General features: G+C 45.0%; 1 protein-coding gene across 4 annotated transcripts; it reads right to left on the bottom strand.

Annotated features, from left to right (window-relative positions):
- Positions 1–1,126: 1,126 nt before the first annotated feature.
- gnal (guanine nucleotide binding protein (G protein), alpha activating activity polypeptide, olfactory type) lies at positions 1,127–16,406 on the bottom strand. Of its 4 annotated transcripts, none has more exons than XM_085285766.1 (13): positions 16,246–16,406; positions 14,822–14,962; positions 14,317–14,389; positions 11,340–11,394; positions 11,088–11,207; positions 9,256–9,353; positions 8,788–8,842; positions 8,639–8,712; positions 2,857–2,915; positions 2,658–2,778; positions 2,214–2,344; positions 1,651–1,718; positions 1,127–1,574 (listed from the first exon to the last, which is right to left on the bottom strand). In XM_085285766.1, the coding sequence occupies exons 2-13, from the start codon at positions 14,955–14,957 to the stop codon at positions 1,428–1,430; spliced, it is 1,137 nt and encodes a 378-aa protein (XP_085141892.1). In that variant the 5' UTR covers positions 14,958–14,962; positions 16,246–16,406; the 3' UTR covers positions 1,127–1,427. The 4 variants fall into 4 exon arrangements, with proteins under 4 accessions (XP_085141892.1, XP_085141894.1, XP_085141895.1 ...); XM_085285768.1 differs by lacking the exon at positions 16,246–16,406 and adding an exon at positions 15,829–16,010; XM_085285769.1 differs by lacking the exon at positions 16,246–16,406 and having other exon boundaries at positions 1,127–1,572; positions 1,607–1,718; positions 14,822–15,278.
- Positions 16,407–16,684: the final 278 nt, after the last annotated feature.

Below are 16,684 nucleotides of genomic sequence, written 5' to 3'. Positions count from 1 at the left end.
GTTTAATGTGAGAATGTTTAATCAGAGAATTTAAGAGAAGCTTCACCATCAGGGGGCAGTGTTGCGTGCTTAGTTGTGCAGGTATAAACCAGCTGATAAAGTACCTGTCCTAAGTTCAAGTGGCGCTGTTACAGGAAGAAGGTTCAAAGATATCTCTGTTCTCCCACAGCCCAAACTATGGGATAGTAAAGGTGTGCCTGGTGATGAGCAGGTGACACACTCAGGTACACATGCCTCTCACCTGGTGGCAGTCAGAATCCAGACACACGTACATGATTCTGCAGCATAGCTCAGTTATCTCATCCTCTCACAGTTTATTGTTTTTAGATGTTTTTAGTAAAGACTGAGGATAAACGAGATCACTTTAGTGCTTCGTACCTGCTCTGGTGATCAGAGTCCTCAAGCCGGCAGAGTCATCTGCACCTGCTCACCTGGCTAGTTTGTGGCATTAAAGCCAGCAGGTATAATACTGCCAGCCTGAGGTTAGTTACCATCAGCTCATTTTCATCTACATGTTGGCAGTAAGCTACATTACTCTCTCCTAACTCTTTTAATGACAGAGTAGTAGTTCTGTGTCTCTGTGCCCTTTATTTAGATGCACTGTCATCTGAAGATCAGCAACAAAAATAAAAAATAAAAATTTTATTTGTATGTTTCATTTGGATCAAACCATAAAGATATGTTATAGTTGTTCAGGAGCAGAAAGCTGAACAATCTGGTCTCACTTCAAAGTCCCCAGTTTCTCTGTGTGCTGTTGCTTCTCAAAGAGTGAAAACATCGTCACAGCTTGTGTTTCTGAGAAAGTGTTCAAAATCAACAACGTGAAGCTCTTAAAATGTGAAGAGGTTTTTTTTTTTGGTTTTTTTTTTTTAAAAGGGAAAGATCCCTGAATTTTAATTTGGAAATTAATTGGAAAGAGTCTTCAGATTAGAAGACAGAGTCGTTTCCTGTCACGTTATATTCTATCTGCTGTGGACATGAATCTTGAGTCTATAGGTTACCGTGGCGTAGCAGAGCCAGGACACACCTGGCAACCTGCAGGTAAACACTTAGCTCTCTGAATAACAAATAAAAACATTTGAACAGCTTCTGAATAAAGACTGACCTTTGACCCCAAGTTCACAGGTAAACAAAGGTGTTTAATTATTCAAATGGATCAGCCAATCAGAGCAAAGATAACACAAATAACATGTAAAAATAGATTTCCAGACTCCACCTCCTCCCACATGACACATTGCTGCCATGCCAATAATTCTGACCACAATGCCCTGCAGGACATAAAGAACATGGAACACACAGCTAATAAGAGTCTGTCCTAATCTATAATCACTAATAAATATCACAAACGCTATGAGCATTGATCGGCTATCTGCTTCCATTACTTATCGGCTTCTTCAGAGTGGCCGGGGCCAGGCAGCGCCCAGCAGTCAGAGCAGTTCATACTGCCGCAGGTGCATCCGCTGGATGATGTCACGGCAGTCGTTGAAGACACGGCGGATGTTCTCGGTGTCAACAGCACAGGTGAAGTGAGGGTAGCAGTAATGTTTGCCGTCACCACTCGCTGTACTGATCCTCTGAAACGGGAGTCGCATGTTAGTCTGAACACGCCATCGTGTGATAGCGTGATGTCAAGGCGGGAAGCGATTTTACCAGAAACTCATCTCTGATGAAGAACTTGGCCCTCATCACTTTGGGGTCTTCATCAGTGTCTGGAACAGCTAAAACAAGTGTGCATGGTCAAGAGGTGTGTTCACATGCTCGAGGCGCACTCACGTGTTGGTGGGACAGATTTCAATTTGTGTTTATTCAACCAGGAAAAAATAAAAAGTCTCAAGATTAAAAGTCCCAACCAAGAATGACAGCATTACAGGCGTAAGCTACACATATATATACACACAAGTCATACAGCAGTCAATCACACAAAGAGGGGGGGGGGGGGGGGGGGGAGAAAAATCACGTACAGACTTCAGTCACAATAAGCCTTCAGAAGCAACGCTCCAAGGCCAGAAACAAAGCTAATAATATTCAGGAAAAACCATTTGCATCCTGAATTAACTGCATTCAGCTCATTTAAAATGGCCTTAAACTCAGTCAAACCTTAAGTCTCCTGCACATTCTGCAGCCTATTCCAGGAGGAAGGAGCAGCAAGTTTGAAATTCAGTGCAAACCTTTGAGACAAGGACATTAACTTTCCACACTCTTTGGATATTTACCATCAGCAGGAAGCTGGTAGTTGTTATATTCTGGGAAATAATCCTCCAGCTTCGACTTTCCAGCCAGAATCTTCTCAGCAAGAACATCCTGTTTGTTCAGGAAGAGGATCACTGAAATAGTCTTCAGGAACCTACGGCCAATCAGAGAACAGGACAGTCAACTACATGTACTCAGTTGGTAGGAAGTGTTTAGAAGAAAGAAGAAGAAGAAAGTGTACTTTATTGGTCCCCGTGGGGAAAATCCCTCTCTGCATTTAACCCATTCACTCAGTGAAGCAGTGGGCAGCCATTGGGCGCCCAGGGAGCAGTGTGTAGGGACGGTTCAGGGGAATCGAACCCCCGACCTCCCGATCATGGGGCCACCACTCTACCTACTGAGCTATCCCTGCCCTGTTTAAGGCAGCCAATCAGAGTGTAATTGGCAACTTCAGTCAGTCAGAGAACCTGTTGGTCCAGATGGATCTGAAGAGGTCCAGAGATTCTCGCAGCCGATTGGTGGAGTTGTCCTCACGGATCACCATGTTGTAGCTGCTGCTCGCTGCCACGAAGATGATGGCGGTCACATCTGGACGCAAGTGCACACACACATCAAACTCCCTGCTGCTTTCAGGCTCGATCGATAAAGAATCTGTTTTTTCCTCACCATTGAAGCACTGAATCCACTTCCTGCGTTCGTCCCGCTGTCCTCCTACATCAAACATACTGACACACACAAACACGGTTAGAGCTGTCTGTCAGCATCAGTGATGGGAAGGTTACTTTAAAAATGTATTCCACTACCGACTACATGCCCCAAAATGTAGTTTGTAATTTATTCTGTTACGTTACTCAATGAGAGTAACGTGTTTTGAATAGTACATGAATGTCCAATTGCTGTGTGATTTATTACTATTACTGAAGGTTACTCTCCATACCAACACCAGCTAGATGTTTAAATCTTAATATAAATGAGTAACAGTAGGTGGACATTAGGTAAGGCTGCACTTTTTGCAGCAATCTCGTATAGAAAACTGTTTGGCACGTATATAAAACAGGTCCGCGGCTCCGAACCATAGTAAAGGGACCTCTGGCTAATACGTCGGGTTCGTGTTGGGCTTGTAGCTGAAAACTAGCTTTACTTTGTTGTCTGGGTCGACTTTGCGAGAGACACAGAGAGGCATTGAAAGGCTGCTCCAACTGAACTTATTGTTTGGGAGGAAAACACGAACACAGTGTACAGTCGAGTCTTACCAGTCGATTATTGTCAAGGTGATGAGTAGTCGAGCAGAGCCTGGAAAGCTCTGCCTATTTCCCCTCATTAAAATTTTTTTTTTGAATAATGATTTTTAAAATTTTTAAGATTAGGCTTAAAACTTTCCTTTTTGCTAAAGCATATAGTTAGGGCTGGACCAGGTGACCCTGAATCCTCCCTTAGTTATGCTGCAATAGACGTAGGCTGCCGGGGCTTCCCATGATGCATTGGGTGTTTCCTTTCCAGTCACCTTTCTCACTCACTATGTACAGTGGGGCAAAAAAGTATTTAGTCAGCCACCGATTGTGCAAGTTCCCCCACCTAAAATGATGACACAGGTCAGTAATTTGCACCAGAGGTACACTTCAACTGTGAGAGACAGAATGTGGAAAAAAAAAATCCATGAATCCACATGGTAGGATTTGTAAAGAATTTATTCGTAAATCAGGGTGGAAAATAAGTATTTGGTCAATAACAAAAATACAACTCAATACTTTGTAACATAACCTTTGTTGGCAATAACAGAGGTCAAACGTTTACTATAGGTCTTTACCAGGTTTGCACACACAGTAGCTGGTATTTTGGCCCATTCCTCCATGCAGATCTTCTCGAGAGCAGTGATGTTTTGGGGCTGTCGCCGAGCAACACGGACTTTCAACTCCCGCCACAGATTTTCTATGGGGTTGAGGTCTGGAGACTGGCTAGGCCACTCCAGGACTTTCAAATGATTCTTACGGAGCCACTCCTTTGTTGCCCGGGCGGTGTGTTTTGGATCATTGTCATGTTGGAAGACCCAGCCTCATTTCATCTTCAAAGTTCTCACTGATGGAAGGAGGTTTTGGCTCAAAATCTCACGATACATGGCCCCATTCATTCTGTCCTTAACACGGATCAGTCGTCCGGTCCCCTTGGCAGAAAAACAGCCCCATAGCATGATGTTTCCACCCCCATGCTTCACAGTAGGTATGGTGTTCTTGGGATGCAACTCAGTATTCTTCTTCCTCCAAACACGACGAGTTGAGTTTATACCAAAAAGTTCTACTTTGGTTTCATCTGACCACATGACATTCTCCCAATCCTCTGCTGTATCATCCATGTGCTCTCTGGCAAACTTCAGACGGGCCTGGACATGCACTGGCTTCAGCAGCGGAACACGTCTGACAGTGCGGGATTTGATTCCCTGCCGTTGTAGTGTGTTACTGATGGTGACCTTTGTTACTTTGGTCCCAGCTCTCTGCAGGTCATTCACCAGGTCCCCCCGTGTGGTTCTGGGATCTTTGCTCACCGTTCTCATGATCATTTTGACCCCACGGGATGAGATCTTGCGTGGAGCCCCAGATCGAGGGAGATTATCAGTGGTCTTGTATGTCTTCCATTTTCTGATGATTGCTCCCACAGTTGATTTTTTCACACCAAGCTGCTTGCCTATTGTAGATTCACTCTTCCCAGTCTGGTGCAGGTCTACAATACTTTTCCTGGTGTCCTTCGAAAGCTCTTTGGTCTTGGCCATGGCGGAGTTTGGAGTCTGACTGTTTGAGGCTGTGGACAGGTGTCTTTTATACAGATGATGAGTTCAAACAGGTGCCATTCATACAGGTAACGAGTGGGGGACAGAAAAGCTTCTTACAGAAGACGTTACAGGTCTGTGAGAGCCAGAGATTTTCCTTGTTTGAGGTGACCAAATACTTATTTTCCACCCTAATTTACGAATAAATTCTTTACAAATCCTACCATGTGAATTCATGGATTTTTTTTTTCACATTCTGTCTCTCACAGTTGAAGTGTACCTCTGGTGCAAATTACTGACCTCTGTCATCATTTTAAGTGGGGGAACTTGCACAATCGGTGGCTGACTAAATACTTTTTTGCCCCACTGTATTAATAGACCTCTCTGCACTGAATCATACTTGTTATTAATCTCTGTCTCTCTTCCACAGATTGTCTTCATCCTGTTTTCCTTCTCTCACCCCAACTAATCACAGCAGATGGCCCCACCCCTCCCTGATCCCGGTTCTGCCGGAGGTTTCTTCCTGTTAAAAGGGAGTTTTTCCTTCCCACTGTCGCCAAAGTGCTTGCTCATAGGGGGTCATATGATTGTTGGGTTTTTTCTCTGTATTTTCTCTGTATTATTTTAGGCTCTACCTTACAATATAAAGCGCCTTGAGGCGACTGTTGTGATTTGGCGCTATATAAATAAAATTGAATTGAAAAATATTTCTTCACATCATTATCTGGGCCGCAAGTAGAGGTGACATGGGCCGCGAGATTGAGACACGGGCATTAGAGCCTCTTAATGCGTGTTTTGTTTGGGTTTCCACTGTGTGTGGAATTACCAAAAATAGAGAGGCCATAGCCTAATATATGACACAGGGAAATACCGCCGTGTAATCCATTTATTTCAACAAAGTAACTGTATTCTGATTACCACCTTTTAAAGGGTAACTGTAATGGAATACAGTTACTCATATTTTGCATTTTAATACGTAACACCGGTACATCTATTCCATTACTCCCCAACACTTGTCAGCAGTGCATTGTGGTTATTCATCAGTGATCTACAATCAGGTTCTCTGATGGGGCTTATGGTTTTCTTTAGGAACAAGAAGTAATTAAGTAAGTAACAAAGCAAACAAAGCCAATCTGAGCCAAGAGCTTCCCAAATACAAGCAGTATATTAAATGCCCGACCAGAGAGGAGAGGACCTTGGACCACTGTTACAGCACGATCAGCGGGGTCTATCGCGTGGTTCACTCGGACTTTCTGACCACGTCATGATCCACCTAATCCCCGCGTACAGACAGAGGCTGAAGCTCTCCAAACCTGTCGTGAGGGCTAAAAAAAACCCAAAAAAAACTGGAGCAACGAGGCTGTGGAGGAGCTTCGCACGTGTTTGGAGTCTACAGACTGGGACACAATGAAGGCTGCTTCTAACAGCTTGGACGAGTTTACGGACACTGTCACCTCCTATATCCACTTCTGTGAGGTCAGCATTGTGCCATCACGCACCAGGGTGAGTTATAACAATGACAAACCCTGGTTTACTCCTACACTCAAAAAGCTGTAGCTGGAAAAGAGAAAGGCGTTCAGAAGCGGAGACAGGGACTGCTACAGAGAGGCCAAGTACAGGTTCACTAAAGAAGTGGACATTGCTAAACATCAGCACTCTGAGAAGATGCAGCAGCAGATCTCAGAGAATGACTCGGCCTCTGTGTGGAAAGGTTTTAGGAATATCACCAACTACAAGCCTAAAACCCCCCATCCACCGATGACTTGCTCTTGGCCAACACCCTTAACGACTTTTACTGCCGTTTTGACGAGCTATCAGGCAGCCTTCACACCTCCAACGGCCCCAACAATAGAGACACTTTGGACACTCATTCCCCCACCTCTCCCCCCTCCATAGAGCCATCACCACCTTCAAACACTTCACCTACAACACCCCCCTCCTCACCCCACAAAAAAGAGGATTTCACACCACCTCCTCCCACCACAACTCTTCATATTCAAACAGATGTGAGGAAGCAGTTTAAGAGTCTGAATGCTCGGAAAGCTCCTGGCCCAGACGGTGTGTCTCCTGCCACCCTCAGACACTGTGCAAACGAGCTGGCCTCAGTGTTTTCTGGCATTTTCAACTCGTCACTGCAGGCATGTCATGTGTCTGCCTGCTTCAAGTCCTCTACCATAATCCCTGTCCCCAAGAAACCTAGGATCACTGGACTAAATGACTACAGACCTGTGGCTCTGACATCTGTGGTCATGAAGTCATTTGAGCGCCTGGTTCTCTCCTACCTCAAGACCCTACGGCCCCCCTCCTGGACCCCCTGCAGTTTGCATACAGAGCCAACAGGTCTGTAGATGACGCCATCAACATGGCCCTACACTTCATCCTGCAGCATCTGGACTCCCCAGGAACCTACGCCAGGATCCTGTTTGTGGACTTCAGCTCTGCCTTCAACACCATCCTTCCAGACCATCTCCAAGGCAAGCTTTCCCAGATGAATGTGCCTGATCCCATCTGCCGGTGGATCACTGACTTCCTGACGGACAGGAAGCAGCATGTGAGGCTGGGAAAGAACGTCTCGGACTCCCGGACCATCAGCACCAGCTCCCCTCAGGGCTGTGTTCTTTCTCCTCTGCTCTTCTCCCTGTACACCAACTGCTGCACCTCCACCCACCAGTCTGTCAAGCTAATCAAGTTTGCAGATGACACCACCGTTATTGGACTCATCTCGGACGGGGACGAGTCTGCCTACAGGAGGGAGGTTGAACGTCTGGTGCCCTGGTGCAGCCACAACAACCTGGTGCTGAACGCCCAGAAGACAGTGGAGATTATTGTGGACTTCAGGAAGCACACAGCCCCCCCCCCAATCATCCTGACTGACACCCCCATCACCACTGTGGACTCATTCCACTTCCTGGGTACCACCATCACCCAGGACCTGAAGTGGGAGCCCACCATCACCTCCGTCATAAAGAAAGCCCAGCAGAGATGTACTTCCTGAGGCAGCTGAAGAAATTCAACCTGCCAACACGGACGATGACGCAATTCTACACTGCAATCATCGAGTCCATCCTCACCTCCTCCATCACCGTGTGGTACGCTGGAGCCACTGTCAGGGACAAACAGAGACTGCAGCGTGTTGTGCGCTCTGCTGAGAAGGTGATTGGCTGCAGACTCCCATCTCTGCAGGACCTGTACGCCTCCAGGACACTGGGGCGTACAGCTCAGCTCACAGCTGACCGTTCTCACCCTGGACACAGTCTGTTTGACCTGCTCCCCTCAGGCAGGAGGCTCCGGTCCATTCGCACCAGAACCTCTCGCCATGAGAACAGTTTCTTCCCCTCTGCTGTTGGACTCATGAACAATAACCACATGACTGTTGGCACCACTAACATATGACCCTATGCTGTGTTCACTGCATCATTCCATGTTTGCACTGATCACCACCTGCACTCATGTATATAAATCTATCTACTTAGCACTTATTTTTATTTTTGTTTATTTCAGCGTTGTCTGACAGTATGTTTGCACTAAGTACCACAGCAATTTCCTAATGTTGTAAACCTGCTCAACATTGGCCTGGTAAATGGCCTGTATTTGTATAGCGCTTTTACTAGTCCCCTAGTAAAACCCTTTCTGATTCCGATTCTAATTTCCTGTCCGTGAAACTGTTCTGCTGGTCGTTCCACTTACTGGAAGTTGACTTTGTCCACCTGAAAACTGGTTTCAAAAATCCCTGAAGTCAGAACTCTGCAGCGCAGCAGGTCCTGCAGGAGGAGAACAGCGAGTCAGCAATAGGTGAGTCATGCTGGGTGCTGCTGTTTGATTGGCTGGTTCGTTACCTGGTCGGTGGGTGAGTAATCGGGCCTCCGAACTGATTCCAGCCGATTCAGGAAGCTGAAACACAGGATGAGATAATGATGAGAAGCTGTACAGGAGTGTTGTGATTGGTCCACTGAGATTGCAGAGTGTGTGATGGTTTGTATATCTTTATGAGGACACAGTTCTCTTTGCAGTGACAGTGCAGTAGCATTCAGGTGGGGCCTATGTTTGATTGTGAACTGACTACACCTGCCAATGGGATGCCTGAGAATCTTTGGGTTACCAAATGATACAGCTAACTTCTTTTGTAATTTAAAGTCAAACCCATGCTTCTTCAAGCTCTGGTCTCAGTCTCCACATTTATGCTTTTGAACCAAGTTGTAACATGAGTGAGGGTCAGAAGCGGTATCTGTGCTGAGGTGTGCCAGTGCCCTGGGTGTAATGAAGGCCCTCACAAAGACTGGAACATGTGAATGTGAGTGTCTTACTACTGAGCGCAGTCAATCAGCTGATATTCATTGGCACGCTCAAAGCACGCCTTCACACCGTCGTCCTCCCACAGCTTCTGAGCATGCTCAAAGAACTCCTGAAAGATCAAAAGTTTAGCTTTGACGTTTCCTGTCGAAGCATGATTGTGAAATCCATCAGCATATCTGCAGGGGGAAAAGGGCGTAGACAACGAGGAAGAGACGGCACACTTTTTGGAGATGTGTTTTCCCTTACATCGTCTGACTGACTGGACGACTTCATATCAGAAGTGAGGAAAAGCAAAGTCAAATGTGATGAGACCGTAACATGGAGATTTTTTTCCCTGTGGACATGCTGATGGATGTTAGCATGATTGTGTTTCAGTAGGAAATATTTTGTGCTGTGTGATAACCTGTGATGCTGTAAACTGTTTGGTTGTGTTGGCTAAGAGACTCATTTATAGCATAAAGTAGCACTGATAGCTGATCATCTGCTTTGCCCAGCTGATTGGCTCGATACACCCGGTGTTGCAGGGAAAAACTGGAGTGTCGGACTCCAGCCGTCGGTCTGGGGACTCAAACAGGCTCTCCACCTCCACACTCCTCGTACACAAACACCAACCTCACAGCTAACAGCTGTTTCAGTGCAGCACTTCCTGCTACAGACAGTAAAGTGGACAGTCTTTCCTGGTTTAACATGAACTCACTGCTGCAGCACTAAAGTGATCCCGTCACACTGAAACCTTGATCCAGTTCGGGACACAAAGGTAGTTTATTTCATTCATTTTCACGTGTTTGCCGTTCAAACCCAGGCTTCCTGTCTACGCAGTAGAATGTCACAGCTCTGTAACCCTCCGGCCACACTGGTATGTCAGTGGGCAGATGTTGTTAAACATGAACTCACAGGTAGTTGATTTTATCATTTATAAATCATGTGGTGCTGACTGAAGGCTGGATGAACAGAGCTCATGTTGCTGGTTATTACAGTAGCGTCCACACCTAATCTACTGAGGAGGAGCTGTGATTTCCACAGTTTAATATTTTTAGGGCGGCTGACACGTTGGCAGGGCGATGTCGGCTGACTGGACAGCAGTGACTGCGCCGTGAAGCGTGTGAGAGTGAAGCAACGCAGGAAGACATTTGTTTTGAGTCTGAGTCTTCAGAGACTCCACTGTTTGGATAATGAGGCCTCAGGTGATTCCCTGAGGCAGGTGTGTGTGCGGCTGAGGTGAAGCCGTTACATCATGTCATTAACATCATTAAAACAAACAAGATTTAAAGCAGGTCTCCTGGTGCTGCTTTAAAGGTGCAGCTCACCTGTAATCAGGTAAGTCTTCTCTTAGCTGCTGACGACTGCAGACAGCTTCAGCCGAGCTGCCTGTATGTGTCACACCTTGGTCTCACCTGTCCTGCAGGAAGTCCTGACCATTGGTCACGAGGTGACAATACGGAGATGTTGGATTAACTTCATCGCTTTCAGTGATTATTTATATTTCTGTGATGGCTGGAAACTTAAACACAAACTGATCTTTACACAGAGTGGTGAAGAAAATCCTTTTGACAATTCACACAACAATCACACCCCAGTGATGTCACCCACTTCAAATCCACCAGCGTCAACCTTTAAAACAGAAACACCTTTAACAACTTCTTTCTTCCAGCCAGTCAAACGTTCACACGCCACACGACCTCCGACCGTCATGTGACGTGTCTGATTTCCTGCAGGACTGAAAGAAACTCGCCTGCTTATGCTCGCTGCGCCAGCTTTACAGGTAAGCAGCCTCACCTGTGTGTGTGTGTGTGTGTGTGTGTGTGTGTGTGTGTGTGTGTGTGTGTGTGTGTGTGTGTGTTACCTCGGTGTATTCAAAGTCAGACAGAGGACCGATGCTCTTGATGTAGTCCGCTCTGAACTGGTTACCAGGGTTACCCAGGGGAATGGGCGGAGCCAGAATAGTCATAGCTGACACAATTGTCTAAAACAAACACACACACACACACTTGCTCCAGCTGTCCGTCACCACCTGTGATTAACCTCCAACTGGAAATTGTTTTTCAAATGTTTGAACCAATTACTGAGGTTCTGTGTTCGCCATCATGTCACTCACCACGATGGCGTCCTTCACGTTCTTCCTGATGTCCTGAACCTTTTGCTGCTTCTCCCTGAAAGACCAACATGAAAACTGGCTCAGGTAAAACATCCTGATGCCTCAAGAGTCTGAACATGTTCAGCTGCAGTTTGTTTAGTCCTCAGTCTCCATCTACACCCAACGTCTTGTCATTCAAGCTACACTCCACAAGATAAAACTTTATTCCAATTCAAGTCACAAACAGAGACACATCTGGGCGTCTCCACCTGTGATGATGTCATTATTAGAAATATTGATCCAAAAAACACTTATTATAATAATAAACACTTTGACATTAATGAGGGATTAAATATAGTGACTCCAGCATCTACCGAGTCACTATCCTTAAACATTTTTAAGGATTTTTCACAAGCGGAAGACAGCTGACAGTTTTTGTTTTATACTTTGTGAAGCACTTTGTGATCTTTCTATCTAGAAACGTGCTATATAAATAACATTTTACTTACTGACAATTTTCCTAGGAATGGACATCCCAGCAAATTCACCCCAAAGACTGAACAGGTATGGACAGTTTGCAAAGCTGCATCGTATTAAACCAGAACACTTACACTTTTATACAATACCAAAGTCAAGATATTTGTTTTTTTATAATGCGCATGTTTGGAGAAAACCATGGTTCTGTCTAAGACCTATACATCATGCCTATTGGCCAGGGTTATGTATTTAACCAATCGCACTGCAGTCAGCTGATGCTTTAAAGCAAGTGGATCTGCTTTGTGCAGTTTCAAACTTTTCTTTTAGATGTGTTGGTTTAGCAGAAGCATAACTATATTTAAGGATGCATGAAAGTTTTCACAGCCAACCTTCATGTGCTTTGTGGTGTGGAAACAGGGTGTCCTGTGTCCTGCTGAGGGTGCATCAGTAGTGTAGGGTTAACTATCCAGTCCCTGTACCATATACAGTGGGGCAAAAAAGTATTTAGTCAGCCACCGATTGTGCAAGTTCCCCCACCTAAAATGATGACAGAGGTCAGTAATTTGCACCAGAGGTACACTTCAACTGTGAGAGACAGAATGTGAAAAAAAAAAAATCCATGAATTCACATGGTAGGATTTGTAAAGAATTTATTGGTAAATCAGGGTGGAAAATAAGTATTTGGTCACCTCAAACAAGGAAAATCTCTGGCTCTCACAGACCTGTGACGTCTTCTGTAAGAAGCTTTTCTGTCCCCCACTCGTTACCTGTATGAATGGCACCTGTTTGAACTCATCATCTGTATAAAAGACACCTGTCCACAGTCTCAAACAGTCAGACTCCAAACTCCGCCATGGCCAAGACCAAAGAGCTTTCGAAGGACACCAGGAAAAGTATTGTAGACCTGCACCAGACTGGGAAGAGTGAATCTACAATAGGCAAGCAGCTTGGTGTGAAAACATCAACTGTGGGAGCAATCATCAGAAAATGGAAGACATACAAGACCACTGATAATCTCCCTCGATCTGGGGCTCAAAATGATCATGAGAACGGTGAGCAAAGATCCCAGAACCACACGGGGGGACCTGGTGAATGACCTGCAGAGAGCTGGGACCAAAGTAACAAAGGTCACCATCAGTAACACACTACAACGGCAGGGAATCAAATCCCGCAGTGCCAGACGTGTTCCGCTGCTGAAGCCAGTGCATGTCCAGGCCCGTCTGAAGTTTGCCAGAGAGCACATGGATGATACAGCAGAGGATTGGGAGAATGTCATGTGGTCAGATGAAACCAAAGTAGAACTTTTTGGTATAAACTCAACTCGTCGTGTTTGGAGGAAGAAGAATACTGAGTTGCATCCCAAGAACACCATACCTACTGTGAAGCATGGGGGTGGAAACATCATGCTATGGGGCTGTTTTTCTGCCAAGGGGACAGGACGACTGATCCGTGTTAAGGACAGAATGAATGGGGCCATGTATCGTGAGATTTTGAGCCAAAACCTCCTTCCATCAGTGAGAACTTTGAAGATGAAACGAGGCTGGGTCTTCCAACATGACAATGATCCAAAACACACCGCCCGGGCAACAAAGGAGTGGCTCCGTAAGAATCATTTGAAAGTCCTGGAGTGGCCTAGCCAGTCTCCAGACCTCAACCCCATAGAAAATCTGTGGCGGGAGTTGAAAGTCCGTGTTGCTCGGCGACAGCCCCAAAACATCACTGCTCTCGAGAAGATCTGCATGGAGGAATGGGCCAAAATACCAGCTACTGTGTGTGCAAACCTGGTAAAGACCTATAGTAAACGTTTGACCTCTGTTATTGCCAACAAAGGTTATGTTACAAAGTATTGAGTTGTATTTTTGTTATTGACCAAATACTTATTTTCCACCCTGATTTACGAATAAATTCTTTACAAATCCTACCATGTGGATTCATGGATTTTTTTTTTCCACATTCTGTCTCTCACAGTTGAAGTGTACCTCTGGTGCAAATTACTGACCTGTGTCATCATTTTAGGTGGGGGAACTTGCACAATCAGTGGCTGACTAAATACTTTTTTGCCCCACTGTATGTTTACCTTACTAGCTATGTTCTGCATCCTATTCATTCTTGGTGGGCTCTGCCAGACTCGCCTTTTGTCAGTCTGTTCATAGAACTTCATGGCGTATCCAAGTGATGGAGGGATCTGCTTTGATCTCTCTGCACTTTGTGGATTATGTGATTCTTTTAGCACCGGGTGCATTGGTAAAGCAGTGGGAATGAGAAGTCCAACTTCTGATTCTCAGATAGAAAAGGGTGCAGTGTCTACTGCACATGAGAGGCAGAGTGCCTAAGTCCCAGACGCACTGCTCACTCAATAACAGCAGAGTTTCAACCTAGCCTGGGATTAACATCAGCACAAAGACTGAGCCAGAAGCTTCATGACGTAGGTTTCCATGAGCCAACACCTACTGGTTATGTACACTGTGATGTATGCATGCGTGTACGAATGTGTATGTGCTAATGGCTTTAATAAACTCACTCAGCATTAAAGCCGTCCACATGAAGAATCCTCATCTGTTTGACAATGGTGCTTTTACCCGATTCTCCTGCACCTACAGTTACAGAGAGATGGATGGACAGATGCGATCCTTACAGTCAACATGGTTTTCCTCACACATAATATTCAGAAAGCTGAGCCAGGTTTTAGTGGATAAAATGAGTGGCTGCTTTTTTCTTCTTATATCACCTACTGGTGTAAACACATGGAGTCTCATAGCTTTCATGGGTGACGAGCTCAAGAGCTAAAGTCTGATTAGAGATGTCAAGTATTGTCATAATTTATTGTTGGGTAACTAAATGTTTGGCTAAAGTTCAAAATATTATATAAGCTTTGTCAGAGGACCCAAAATCTGGTGACATGACGGTGCTACTGTGACAGAAAGCCTAACATAGCCTTATTGTGCCCCATATTTGGAACTACTTTTTAAAGTTAATTCTGAAATTGCTCAAACAAAAATAGATTGAAAGAGACGGCGGCATCTCACCAAGCAGTAAGAGTCTGTGTGTAGCTTTGTACGTCTGTCGTTCCCTCTGCAGCTGCTTCTCAATCTTCTTATTTGCTTCTCTCTTTGCCTTTTCATCCAGTCGTTCTTCATCTGTTTTGCCGCCCAGACAGCCCATCTCAACTGGAACCATAGAAACCAGTAAGAACCGGACAAAGACCCACCACACAGCGCATCTTTGGTTTTTTTTAATGTGTGTAAATTCTTGAGCCATCCCTCAGGTTTTTTTTATAGCTCAACTTCCTGGTGACTTTTAAAGTGGTCTTGAGCAGTTGTTTTTCAGGCTTTGAGGAAGCTCCTTTAAACTTCTTCTTTGGCTGCTTTTTCATTCATGTTTTTGACTGTTGGCTGACAGCTTGGCACATCGTAGCAGGGACGGCGTAAGGGGGAGAAAAGTCCACTTTAAGGATCGTTGACAGAAATAACATTTGTTTACCAACATTAGTTTTGTTTTCTTTTTGGCAAGGAGGAATAAATCCAGTTAGCTTCTGGCCCCGCCTCACCCCACCTCATTTCATGATTTGGTCCAGGAGCACGCCCCCCAGCTGATGCCGAGCAGTAAGACGGTTGGATGGCTCCATTAAAACGTGAAGCCTGGGATAGACAGACTAATGAAACTCGTAGTGTAGGAAGCTCAAGCAGTTTCTTCAGTGTTAGCTAGCTAGCTTCATTCCTAAAAGGAATGTTTTTGGTGTGTATGGGTCTGCATGTATTTTGCCGCTGCTCAAGTGCTTTACTTAAGTACACTTGTACTAAAAAAGCAGATCTCCAATACTGAAAACCAAGATCTAGCGTAGCATAGATCTTGGTTTTCAGTATTGGAGTTTTTTTAAAATAGAAATCTGATATCAGTAGATGAAAGTGTTACTGTGAAGAGCATTTGAAGAATGTGTATAATTGTTCCGAGTACTTTTACTTTAAATGCTACAGGTAGTTTATTTTTTAATTGAAATGCTGAGTTTAAATTGTAGAAGTTGTTTAACACAAACCAGATTTAAAATCCTTGCAGTCGTGTGGGGACACGGAGCCAAACAACGTTTCCTACACTGGATTTGCTTTTTCCTCCTGGAAACATCCTACATGGTGGATCACAGACAGCAAAGGATTTGTGTATTTGTGCTTTTACCCTTCTTCACAAATACTTTCTGGTCTTCACAGCCTGGTTCATGCCTGACAGGTCTCTCTGTCACACTCACGTAGATTTATAACAAGCAATAACAAAAACAAACCATAGAGGAAAAATGGAAATGGGTTTGAATGGAAAACGAAATCTTAAAAATGTAAATAAACAGTTTTCACTCTTATAATAAACTGATTGCTCTGAGATAAACTACATTCTAAACTGTAAATGAGCTGGGTACAGGACCCTAGCACTGATCCAGTTTAAAAGTCTGAAAGGTACCGACCCGTGATGTCTCAGCAGCTCAGGATCAGTCCGGCCATCAAAGTCCACGAAGAAGAAGAATACAGAGTTGTTGGCCCAGGTCCAGTTTCAGTCCAGTTCAGGCAGACGGAGCAGATTGCTGCTGCTCGGGTGTGCTCTTCTCTGAGTAGTGACACACCTGAGCAACTCTCTCCCACCTGCCTCCCCTCTAAGGTCTCTAACGGTGCCTCATTAGGCATCTCCCCATCTCCTTTCCTTTGGGGGATCTTTGCTGTTTTTCCTCTTGTGTCAGTTTGTTGCCTGACGACTAGTGGCACAGACACAAAAACAAACTGGTTTCAGGCAGGACTCTGTTGGACCAGAACAGACTCCAGTCCAGATAAAAGGTCGAAACTGATGTTTGGGAGGAAACGGGTGCAGGAATAAAACTCGGAAAGACAAATCTGAGATATTTCAACATG

This window comes from Mchenga conophoros, linkage group LG9, assembly GCF_057382185.1.
Source record: "Mchenga conophoros isolate Kocher_MC1m ecotype Shallow Benthic linkage group LG9, M_conophoros_male_GT1.1, whole genome shotgun sequence".
Classification (NCBI taxonomy): Eukaryota; Metazoa; Chordata; class Actinopteri; order Cichliformes; family Cichlidae; genus Mchenga; species Mchenga conophoros.
This window is presented reverse-complemented; position numbering and strand designations above follow the sequence as displayed.

Coding starts and splice junctions, on each gene's coding strand:
- gnal (XM_085285769.1), bottom strand. CDS start 15,053: ATGGCTCAAGAATTTACACACATTAAAAAAAACCAAAGATGCGCTGTG. Junction 9,354..11,087: donor CTGACTTTGAATACACCGAG/GTAACACACACA, acceptor TTGATCTTTCAG/GAGTTCTTTGAGCATGCTCA. Junction 1,719..2,213: donor CTACCAGCTTCCTGCTGATG/GTAAATATCCAA, acceptor CACTTGTTTTAG/CTGTTCCAGACACTGATGAA.